The 12,851-nt window shown below is 41.5% G+C and overlaps 1 protein-coding gene across 1 annotated transcript in view; it reads right to left on the minus strand.

Annotated features, from left to right (window-relative positions):
- Nucleotides 1–10,676, minus strand: part of LOC147418883 (uncharacterized) — a 32,500-nt gene extending 21,824 nt beyond the window's left edge. Inside the window, exon 1 of the mRNA XM_086505757.1 lies at nt 9,774–10,676. Coding sequence (XP_086361883.1) covers nt 9,774–10,676 — 903 coding nt within the window. The remainder of the gene's footprint in view (nt 1–9,773) is intronic.
- Between the last annotated feature and the right edge of the window lie 2,175 nt (nt 10,677–12,851).

Here is a 12,851-nt window from a genome sequence, read left to right on the forward strand (position 1 = left end):
TCCAACAGTATCTTTGGCTTCTCACAAAAAATGTGATGAAGGGGGATTTTTCTCTCACTCAAACTCACTTAACTCTCTACCTAGGCACTACAACTCTCTCTCTCTCTCTCTCTCTCTCTCTCTCTCTCTCTCTCTCTCTCTCTCTCTCTCTCTCTCTCTCTCTCTGTGCTCCATTAAGCCATGTGATTCTGCTTATTTCTTAGCTTTTGTATGGTATAACAAATCTCTGTGTGTGTGTCTCTCTCTCTCTCTCTCTCTCTCTCTCTCTCTCTCTCTCTCTCTCTCTCTCTCTCTCTCTACTAGACTTTAAATCGCCAAAAGTATTAGCCCCTTGCCCTTCACATGTTAACACTCTTTCTTTTTGTTTAGAATTATGTGGAATCTTTGAAGATTCCTTGTCAGCTCTCCTCTACAACAGAGGCTAAAACTATGATGTGGTCAAGAGGGCTTGAACTCTCCACATATCAACTACTAGCGTTCACCCTGCTAACCAAGTCACCCATGGGGTGTTCATGTCTGAGCAGCGTAGCCTGTCACTATAATAAAAAGGATGGCCCAACATCCCCAACTTGCTATCGCTTGCATGCCAGCTGCCTTGTCCACGTGGTCCACATTGACCACACAACCCCATGTAGATGTCTCCCCCTCGTGGATCAATTGTCAACCCTTGTCTATGCTACTCTCACTTCCACCACACATTCTAAATCCACTTGCATCTCATACCATGATTTTGCCCGTGTGCCTTTTTCTTTGACGTGCAAGAGAAAATCTCTTCAAATACACTCTATCAAAACACTCGCCCCAAAAATGTGGGCACCTAGCCTTTCACAAAAATTGAGTGACTAGAATATCCTTTGCACAGAGCTTCCAACATATACAAAAATTTCAGTTCAATGGGCGCAAATCCCCCTGAGGAATTTGATGCCATTGACCCTCAACATTCCCCTAATCCAGTTTACAAAATCTCCGTTGTGGTACTATACTTTTTCAAGGACCTATCTTCTTCATGATAAGCTACTTCCTCATGCTTCACAGAAGCCATCCACAAGTTTCCAACACTAGTTCTGCATGCAACACTCCGTTGTTTTTCTAGGATAGTTGCTCATTCCTAGAAGCCCATATGGCTGTAAGGACTACAACTCTACTTATATGAATTTATATCCTTAGGTCTTCATTGTCTAAGCACCTGGAGCTAAGTGCTAGGTCTTGTCTAAACAAAGGGACGCTAGCTGGAAAAACACCCATCTACAGACTTTGTAGTAAAGCTTTTAATTGCTAGACATCCCCATACGAGGTGCTATATGGTCTCAGTTTTTTGGTTGCATTTGATGCAAGTTCCATCTCCAAGACCCATCACTTTGACCATGTCCTCAGAAAACCAAAGAGCATTTTCTAGAGAAAAAAATTCTGATCATCTTCGCATTCAAAGTGCCATCTGTTCTCCAACACCCATTTGCATTTAATCTTGCTCCACTTTTTGGACCAAGTTTTGTTAAGATGCCCAACCCACTACTCAGAGAAGGCTAGCTTTTCATATCTAGGCCACCTCCACACCTTCCACTCGACTATCATGGAGCAAGGTGGGAGGAAAATGTGGGAAAGGAGATCCACGAGTCTATCAACAAGGACCTCTTCCTGAATGGATAGGCTATTGACCTCTTTCAATCATTCTAGAGATTGCCATCCTCCTTCATGATGGTTCCATAGAGAGGAAAGGTGTCCACACCTTTGTTGTTAAAGTTGTCTTGCAATCTTGGTCTAGTAGCGATCAAGAAAAAGACCGTGTAAATTGGGTCCCCAAGGAGACCAGTGCAGAGCCTAGGTTTTTTGGTATCCGGTCTCTTCATCCTAGATGAGTGCAGAGGTGGCTTTGTAATATTGTCCATCAAATTTACCAGTGAAACCCCACAACTTTAACTGCACTTCTTTGGGGGGCAAAAGTCTATTTTGCATGTCAAGATTCAACCACTTACCCCTTCTAGACTTTAGATTTTCATTGATCACCATTTCCCTAGCCATAGAGGCCCAACTCTACTCAAATTTGGCCAAAGTATGAAACAGTTTTTCACATAGGGCCTCACTTTGAATGGAAGGGGCTAGGATGCTTAAACCTCCCTGATTCTTTGGCTTGGTCATGGCCTCGCACTTACCCCATTGCCACAACTTGATTCTAGTTAATCTATTCCTCCATAGGAACTCCTTGATGGGCTTGAGGAATGCCTTCCAGTTCCTTTGAGATAACTAGAAAAAAGGAGATACAAAGGTAATATACGAAATTAGGAAGGTGTTGATGAGTCTTGCCTAGCAATGAAATGAAAGCATGATAAATTCCCATCTTTTCATCTTTTGTTCAAGCCGGTCCTAAAACCAACCAAAAGCTTGTTTGAAGGTCAAAATTGTCACTTTCAGAGAGAGAGAGAGACAGATTAATCTCGACTTCTCAATATTGCATTGGGAACCAAATGCTATTGGGAAAGTCTGAACTAGGTCCAATGCCTTTCTGACACTATTCTGTTCAGGTTGCAAAAACAATAGTGAGTCATCTGCAAACATCTAAATTAGTAGTTGATTGGCATTTTGGATTTTCAATCCTTGGATGTGGCCCATTACTCCTGCCTCCTCCAACAAAGCTATTAGAGGATGGGTGCATGTAGCAAACCAAAGAGGGGCCAAGGGACAGCCTTGACGAATGGATCTCTTGACATCAACTAAACAGATCACAATCAACATGGTGATTGGTCTCCAATTTCTAAGCTGAGAACATGCAACCCGCTTAGGGATGGGTTTGATCAGTCCCTCTTCACACTTGGCTCTAGCTTGCCATAGATGAATGCCTTGTTAATCATGGTCAAAAGGGACGGCCCCAGGTCCTTTCACAACTCAAGGCAAAATTCAGTGGTGATCCCATCCAAGCCTCGTAATTTTTCCTTGCCCTTCTTCTTTAATGCGGACCAACATACTTCTAAGTTAAATGTTCTGTCCAAGTAGCCGCTTTTGTCCACCAACCTCGGCATTGCTTCAAACAATTTAGTCCTAACCTCCTTGATTGCAGGTGAGGACAAGTCCTCCTTCCCAATAATTTTGCTAAGATGGCCAAGCATTATGTGAGCCATTTGGTCCAGGTTGATGATCTTCTCACCTTTATTGTCAAGCAATGATGTGGCAATGGCTTGTCTTTTTTTCACCTTGATAGATCTCAATAGTGCATTCCTATTGGCTTCCTCATTCTTAATATGACTCTCTTGGAGTGCGTTTATCTTCTCCTATTTATTGGTCAAGAGGGTTTGTTTAATCCTAATCCATTCCACATGCTCATGTTCCAAAGCACTACCTTGCACTTTCTTTTGACTGATCTCTTCAAAATGAGTGATAAGGGATGACACCTCGTGAGCTTTCTTCTTTTTCAATTTTGGACCAACACCCTTAATTGTAGTTTGAATTTTTTTGCAGAACTTTTTTAAAGGGTTCGCTATCTCTTTTGCAATGTCTTGACTGAGCTCACTCGATGCTTGAGACACCAGTGCCTTGAAATGAAGATCCTTAAACAAGGTTGGGCTGGTGATAAGCAGTTTCTTGGTTCCTTGTGGTTGTTATTTTCTTCTGTCGTAAAATCCAACACTCCAACAAGGGGGGAGTGATTCAATAGTCCTTCTTGTATGAGAACTTGCATATGAAGTGATGATGGAATCTAGTCAGCATCAATCTAATCGGCATCGTGTGAGAAATATAGCCTATCAAACCTAGAATTCGATTGGGTTGAAGACAATGATAGGTGAACCCTGCAACATCTCTCCAAGGACCAATCTTCCAGCCATGGAGGGAGACTCTTCGCTATTTTGATTTAATTCAAAACAAGCTCTAATGAATATTTCAAATAAAAATCTAAGTGACTAATTTTCAATTAGTAGTACTAAGGTTCTTCATAACTAAGGAAGATTTGGCATAATTTTCTTGAGCCCAAGGTGACAATTACTACAATCATAATTTTACCAATGCGGAAAACGGTTGATTCAATTGAGCACATGCATTTATCTACTTTGAGTGATTTTTGTGAAAAGAATGTTCTTAGCAGAAAGCTGCATAGAAATTTTTGACTCTCATTCATCCTTCCTTCTTTCTTTCTTTCTATGAGTGATTTTTATGGCGATAATATGTGAGTATGCTAAGTACATGCACACAGGCACGTATGTGTGCACATACACACACCAAAAACCAAAAAGAAAAATCCAACAAAATTGACTACACTTTAAAGAGGTGCAATGGGCACACCTTAGCACTAAGTGACATTGTGTATTTAATGAGGGGGAGTGATGGATTGACCATCGAGGTTAGTGGGTGGGATTTTGAGAAACACTAAACCTAGTAACACAAAAATTGAGGCACTACGAAGGCTCGACCACCCGTTCGCAACCCAAATTTGGACCCATGACCTTTGCACCGGGTTTTGCATCACATTGAGTAAGCACCTCACCTGCACGTACATCTTGTATCCCCATCCATTTTTATGAGGTTATATTGTGAGTATTATGTCACCCAAGTTTTTGAGGTTTAATTTGTGTCTGGGTTTAGGTTTTAAATCACATGTGTGGCTATGATCGCTTTGACTTTTGTCCATGAACATCTTGGCCATGGATCCCTTCACCTCCTTTAATAAATGTCGGTGTAACTTGGTCTTGAGTGTGAGCACACTCACATATTACCCCCATTAGCACTAAGTGACACGGGCGCTGAGGGGGTGGGATTTATGATGAGATGAAGGGGAGCCATAGATCTTGGTGGCATCGGCCAACGTAATCTCAGACTGAGATTACAAAGAGTAATATCTCGGGTACCCAAGATTACTCTTCGTGCACACCTAGGGTTCGGACCCTTGACCTCACCTTTGAGACTCCCATGTCTTATCCACGGGTACATGCGTGTTTTTTTGATGGTATAGGCCCACATTTATTCTTATACCAAATCTGAATCGATGCTACTAAAATTAATCCGGATGCCCGAAATTAAAAAAAAGTAGTCTTGGATATCCAAGATTACTTTTAGTGCCACCGATAAAATCTACGATGCTTAATGATCTCATCATAGATCCCATGCCCCCATTCCCATGTCACTTAGTCCCAAAGATATTACTCCCACCCTTGTGCGAGAGCAATCCAATCACATCAATCAAATCCAAATTTACTTAATATATCTCACCCACTTATGATTGTATGGGAAAAAAAAAAGAATGCGTTCTTGATGTGGGGATACATATGCCCTATGTGACCCACTCGTTGATGCGGCTAAGAAGAAACAATTGTGGCACTCTCCTCCCTCAGACGTGGTAGCCCGTGCAAACATTCTCTATCCATCAATAAGGTAGTGCTAAATATTTTTGGATTCTTCACTATATAATCTTGTAGAAGAATGGAGGAGATGACATCTAAAACCTCTCAAAAGACAATCCAACAAAGATCCACCTACATCAATTTGTTTGAGTGATCCTTATAAGTTACTTGAAACATAAAGTAATTGCTGGTTGCTCTAAGTGACTATATGATTCGTGTTATCGTGTTGTTTGCAGTGCTCTATTCGCTCTACCTGTGAGGAGTTGGAGTGGGGGTGCTCAAATGGCTACCTATGGCAAGGAACATTGGCACAATGTGAAGGGAAACCGGTGGTGGGAGGCTTGGGCTGCAATGGCAGGGGATCGTCTCAGGAGGGAGGCACCCGGCCGCTCTCCCCTTCATTTGTGCATTTTATGCAGGCTCTATATTTTGGATGTGGGAGCGGTCCTCCCTCGCACCGCCCCCTTGGGGTGGAGTTGGAGGTCAGAACTCAACAATCTATGGCAAATTCTCCTCAAGGATTGTGGTGTGCATGGTAAGCTCATGCCAGTCCGCTGTAGTGAGAGGGGCCCACTGATGGGGCATGGCTCCCCAAAATAGCCTAGATATTTTGTGTTTTTGCTGCATCAAGGACTTTCTTTGATCACAAGTTGTTCGATATGCTCGGACTGCAAGTCGTTCTCTTGTGTGGCAAGGGTGACTCCTCGTTGTCGTTGCCCTTGGCATGGTCTACTCGGTAGGTTTTGTTGAGTGCTTTATCTTTCAAGTGCAACTGGTGGATCTCTGTTCTTTTTGGTGGATGGCCCCTTGGTGGCCAGTGATGAAGTGTTCGGACTCATCCCTTCTTGCGGCAATATGTGTGTTTTGCAAGAGATAGCTCTTAGATGTAAGCTTTTTGTGCTCTCTTGGTTTTCACTTGTAATAGTGGTTTCTTTTGTCATGTCAAATGATTATGATGTTGAGTTTTGATGTTCTACTTTCACTTTGTTTAACAAAACTATTGTTGTCACCAGCGAGCTTTGAATAGCTTGTTTTTTTTTTTGGGAGCACACTTTTAGTATGTTTCCTTGTTATGCAAAATTAGAGGCTCAAGCAATGGTGAAACATGAGTCATGTGATAATGATTGTGAGGTCATCCCAAGAAGTAAATTAAAGAAACTAGTATGTGATCCGCCTGTTGTTGCTGCGGTGGCTAAGAGCAAACTTACCTTTTTGGTATCCATGTGGAGTATCCACTTTTTTTATATCCACATTGAGTATCACTATTTTGAGAATACGTCTTTTCTCCTCTAGCTTTAAGGTCTCTTTGGGTTGCTCTTCTAACATTAAAATTTCCCCTCTTCTTCTTTTTTCTCTTATTGTTGTATGGAATCTGTGTGTGTGTGTGCGCATGCACGCGCACGCGTATGCATACACGCTTGAACATATCCCCTTATTTGTAATCCACATCATGGCAATAATCTGGCTCATCTCCCACACTCTTTGGTGCGAGATAGTGAGAGTCTCTGACCAGCTCAAAACTGTATGTGACATGTTTCATTTGGCTCCATAGGTCATACTTGATATTTGAAGAGACAATATGATCTCCCCCCCTCTCTCTCTCTAAACTAAGTGCAATAGATTGGTTCTCTCAATTTTCTTTTGAGTTACACTTCTTGACTCGATGACTTGTTGTTGATAGACCTATAGGATCTCTTGGATTTTTAAAAAAAAAGAGAAGAACTCTCTTTTCTCTTTGTCTCTCCCTCTTTTTGTGGTATGGCCATGCAATAGAACTATACATCTACTTGTGCAAAAGTTAGGATAATGAATTGTGATTAAAAAAAGAAAGAGGAGGCAAAAGGCTTAAGACTCTTGAACAATGGAGTGTCATCATCCTCGGCCTTTATTTTTTTGGGTGGCTTTAATTTTTAGATCCTAAGAGGTGACCATCTCCAGAATGATCTACTCTAGATAGCAAATTCTATAGTAGAATATCAAGTTGAAGTTCAGGTATAAATAGAGATTTTTAAATCTATAATAGTATCAAAAAATGCGTGGTATTGTTGTTGTAGGTATAGTAAAAGAGCCTTTAGCAGGTTCCATGGGAGGTGTGAAGAGTTCAATACAGAAGGAGGTGTAGCACGAAGGTTTGAGAATGGTGTTTCCAACCCTTGATACATTGGTTTCACATATGCCTCCCAAAGCCTTTGGTGAAACAAAGCTTCAACCTTCTCTATTTATCTAATCTCTCTCTCTCTCTCTCTCTAGTTGTGTCCATAGACTTATATTTAACCTCTCCAAGGCTCTTTCTTCTTTGCTTCAATTTTTGTATTTGGTAGCTTTTGTGAGTAAAGTTTGTCCATGGAGTTATTATGTGGCTCCCAATGCTTGCCAAAAGCATTTTCAAAATAAGAACACCCTTGAAATTCTTTCAATTTTTTGGTCCAAATTTGAAGCATTTGCCGATGTTCACATTAAAACTTGTAAAATTTTGTCGATTTTCTTGATTGCAAGCTCACAATCTAGCCAAGATTTTCTTGAGAAAAAAAAGGTATACAATGCACACACAATTAACCTCTCTTGCGAAATGGATCACACATCTCCATCTTTGAAAATGGCAGAGGAGCGAAGCATGGACGCACCTAGCTTCCTCTCTCTCTCTCTCTCTCTCTCTCCACATACATAGACGACCCCTCACACCCACACACACCTTAATGAAATTCTCTATCTATCTCCCTGTCTCTCTCTCCCATCACACACTCATGCCCGCATACCCACATACACATCATTAAAACTCTCTCTCTCTCTCTCTCTCTCTCTCTCTCCCCTCAATTGGCAATGCAGTTTGGGTACATAATCAAGCTAGCTAAGTGAAGAGTTGCATCTCATGGGTAAACAAAGGGAGCCGACATGATGACAGTCACTCAATCTATTGCACGCTGCCAAGCCAACAAATAGGGTAGCGATGACCAACCCTGCCACTCTTGACACTAGTGAACATCCATTTCCCAACCCTAGGATTTCTTACTCGACTCACACAGGATAGATCGCCCACGTGAGCACTGGCTAGGCTCATGAGGGAGAGCACCTAGTGTCTGAATGGTTTCTACCTAAGCTATTGCTCTTTACAATCCAACTTAATGCCACATCTCTCTCTCTCTCTCTCTCTCTCTCTCTCTCTCTCTCTCTCTCTTCTCCTCCTCCCCCCAATCCACACACACACACACACACACACACATGCTTTGATTGGCGTGTGCTGCTATGTTTGCAATTGACGTGGAGAAACTCACTCTCTCTCCCTCTCTCTCTCTCTCTCTACATGTTTTGACTGGCGTATGCTACCATGTTTGCAACTGATGATGCCATGAGCAACTCTCTCTCTCTCTCTCTAGGAAGGTCACGGAATTGCATCAGCTTCTCCAAGATTTTGCTGCCATAAATCGAGTACGTGTGTGTACACATTCAAGAGGTGCTCTATTCTTTGACGCGTGGCATGGATAAGAGCTTGAGAATTCCACAAAGAGATAGATTTGCTTTAAAATTATTTCTATCAAGGAAAAAATATTTGGCACTCTTTTTGAGACCTCTCTCTCTCTCTCTCTCTCTCTCTCTCTCTCTCTCTCTCACACACACACACATGTGCATGCACGCATGTGCACCCTTCCATTTTGAGGCTATTCAAGATTGATATTCGATTAAAATTGAAGTTTTGTGTATTAATTGAAAAATCTTAGCTAGATTTAAAGTTTTCCTTGAAGTAAACTCACAAAATTTTGTTAGTGTACATACAAACAAGTTTTTAAATTTGGAACTTTTCCGGCCATTGGCTTTTCAAAAGCACAATTGAGCCACCCTTCAATTGGCTTTCAAAAGGAAAAGTAAAGTATGGAAAAGTACAATCAAACCTTCTTTTTATTTTTGCATGATAGGTTGAGTGTTGAAAGTTGAAAAGGTTCACAAATTCCAAGCTTCATAAGACCTTGTAATTTTTTAGGTTGATCAATATAATTGACTCACAATTGTGAGTTTTGCAAAAAAAAAAGAATGTGACATTTTGTAAGATTTTCTTTCAAGTGAAGCAATGAGTGACACATGGATGCCTTCTCTTTCCTCAAAAAATTTAAGCTGCTTCATATATAGTATAGAAGATGTGATATTATAGATAATGAGCGTGAGGAAGGTGAATGATCACTTGTTTGGTGGTTTTCTATAAAGACTAGTACAATGGCACCGCCTCCGGCGGTGCTATGTGAATGCATATGAGAGACACCCTTCTGACCAAGGTAGTGCCAAGCACGACATTTTCTTTCAATGACCCCTAACTCACAATTATATAATCGCAAATTCTTTTGCCTATATCAGCATCTTGTGTGATGCCACATTCCTTCAAGGTGCAAGTCTACGTGATTGCATTTGGAGAGATGCCCTCTCTCCCCATCTATCGAAAATAGTGCAGAGCTTCCTAACCCCAACTCTTGCCTTCGAGTTGAGAGCATATGTGATTTCATCTAGAGAGACACCCTTGCTTCGCATTCGCCAAAAACATCCCAGAGCTTCTTGGGCTTGTCCAACTTGGGCATATCCCTCAATCAACAACACTGCATTTCCTGCATGTGACCCTGTAATGATTTCTGCTTCAATCACTTTGCTGTGGAATTGCTTACAAATCAAGCGTGTCCCATTACAAAGACCACTTCTTGGATCCAAATTGCGAAGCAACATAACTGGAGCATTCTGTTTCAATTGTAAAACATGTGGTGGAAAGCCTCCCCCAAGATCTAAACTATTTACAAACTCACTTGTGAATAAAATGCTATCACAATTTGATTCACACACTAAGTCCGCACTGACATATTCCTTATAAGTACCAGGAAATTGCTGCAAGCCCAAATTGTTTATAGTATCCACCTCCTTGTTCCGTGGAGCCAAAATTGCTCTATCCTTGAAAAAAGATGCATGGCAAGTCTGTGTTTCAAGGTCTCTATATATGCAAGCAACCAATGCTTGCAAATTATTTTGTGGTAGCATCATGCAAGCCGGCAGGGCCACATTATCGAGTATGTCCCCATCACAAACATCGCCATTACCAATATCAAGTGTCCATTGCACAAACTTTGTTTCAATAACATTACTTAAACAATTGACCACTCGCATATTCTGTGTTAGATGCATGATTTCTATACGTTGCCAAATGTATGAGTGGCACAAAGATGCATTAACAATGTCTTCTCTTCCCCCTTTGCGCACAACAGGTAATATTTGTCTGAAATCACCACCAAGGAGGAGAACCTTTCCACCAAACAACATGTCATTTTTCATGACATCTTTTAGTGTCTTATCAAGAGCCTCAAAAGCGTGTCTATGAGCCATGGGGGCTTCATCCCATATGATCAGTGAACTCATTCGCAACAGCTCAACAAGCTGGCTATTTACTTTGATGTTACATGCGGACTCAGAAGTTATATCAATAGGGATCTTGAATCTAGAGTGTGCAGTCCTTCCGTTGTCGAGAAGCTATGCTGCAATCCCGGACGATGCACATGCCAAAGCAACTTTGGACTCTCCGCGTATCCGAGAGAGAAAAGCATTGTAGAGATAAGTCTTTCCCGTTCCACCTGGCCCATCCAAGAAAAAAACAGTCCCTCTGCTCATGCAAGCTGCTTGTAAAACCCGATTGTAAGCTTCCCTTTGCCCAACATTGAAAGATGATTCCATTCGAGCAGACAATACTCTTCGTTCCTCTCTATTATACATGAACTCTTCAGCAAGCACTCCATGCTCACTCATAATTTGCAAGGTGTGATCCACCTGGGGCATTCCAGAATAATCTGAGAGCTTCTTTCCATAGTGTTGAAGCATTGTCTCTAAGTTTGACAAAGCTTGGTCTGTGCCATGTGTTCACAGATATTCACATCATTTGTGCGAACCCTCATATGATATACATGGTCCTCAGAAAGCTCCTTACAGAAGCGATTCCACAATGCACCAGGATGTATTGGTTCACAAAAAACCAAAATGACTACAAACAGTAGGCGCAATTGTTGCCTTGTTTGCTGAAAAGAAGCTTCTTCCAAACAAAGAAACCATTCATCATCGACTTGCAATAATCCTCGTGCATTACATGTTTCTTTAAATGTGTCATATACTCGTCCATTAAAGGTTATAATATCCTCAAAAGACTTACATCCTTTGCACATGTTGAGTAACATACGCAAATAGTACAAATCTCCAACATTGGGAACAATGTGGTACATTCTTCCAATCATGTCACCAATCCGTCTTTGAGTCCATGTTCTACTTGCTAGCTTCCAAACCCACTTTGTTGGGAAGTCTATGTACAACAAATTGTTGGCCTCTGGATATTGTTGATTTGCAACAAACCACTCAGTGAGCGTTGTCTTTTTGCTGACATCTCCCTCCACCACACTTTGTACAGTCGCTCTGTCGCTAAAGATGACTTGATTTTGATGAGGCAAATGAACTTGGAGCCGTTGTATGTCAGGTTTCTCTTGATGCATGTGAAACCCAAGTATACGCCAGATAGCCTCAGATGTTGATACATATCGAGCATTAAGATAGTTTGTAACTTCATTTAGAAGCCCTTCACTATCTTGTAGAACAACAGTGGCCCTGTTATGTCCCTTATATACATACTTGTAGAGATATTTCATAGCGGATATATTGGAGCAGACCTCCACATTGATATGTGCATTGTACCTTATTGACAAAAATGGATTGTATGGAACAATCCATTTATTATTCATTTACACTTTATTTACGAACAACGTAATTTCCATCATCCCTCCTCATGTACGTTGGGTATCCATCCCTAGCCACAGTAGTCGATGCACTGAAGCTTCGAGGATATTTAAACCTGCACTTCCCATCTTTCATACATGGAGCATTCTTATTCAAGTTTCCACACGGGCCATGCACATTACACCGACTGATAACATCATACAACTGAACTCTTCTGATCTCCTCTGTCTTCTCTGGCTTAGCGTGAAACTTGGCTTCATTGAAATGCACATCATTGCTACGAATAAGCTTTCCGGACTCAGGATCCCAAAGCTGGTAACCCATCTTGCCCGATTCTCCGTAGCCAAGAAATATACACTTCTTGCTCTTTGGTTCTAACTTATTTCTGAACTCCTTAGGAATATGGCTATAAGCTTCACAACCAAAGACTCTGAGATGCTTATACGAAGGTGCCTTGCCTGTCCATAGCATCTCGGCCACTGCACTCTTATCCAGAACCCTACTAGGAGACCTGTTGATCAAATGGACTGCTGTAGCCACTACTTCCGCCCAAAATCCATCAGGCAACTCAGCATTTGACAACATGCTTCTGACCTTCTCTTGTATGGTCCTATTCATACGTTCTGCAACCCCATTCTGTGAAGGATTATATGGTGCAGTAAGTTCCCGCTTAATCCCTTTTGCTTCACAAAAGTCTTGAAAAGCTTTGGAAACGTACTCTCCACCATTGTCAGTTCTCAAGCACTTCAGCTTCTGACCACTCTGATTCTCCACCAGCTGCAAGAA

The sequence above is a fragment of the Adiantum capillus-veneris genome, chromosome 29, assembly GCF_014529385.1.
Source record: "Adiantum capillus-veneris isolate H3 chromosome 29, ASM1452938v2, whole genome shotgun sequence".
Classification (NCBI taxonomy): Eukaryota; Viridiplantae; Streptophyta; class Polypodiopsida; order Polypodiales; family Pteridaceae; genus Adiantum; species Adiantum capillus-veneris.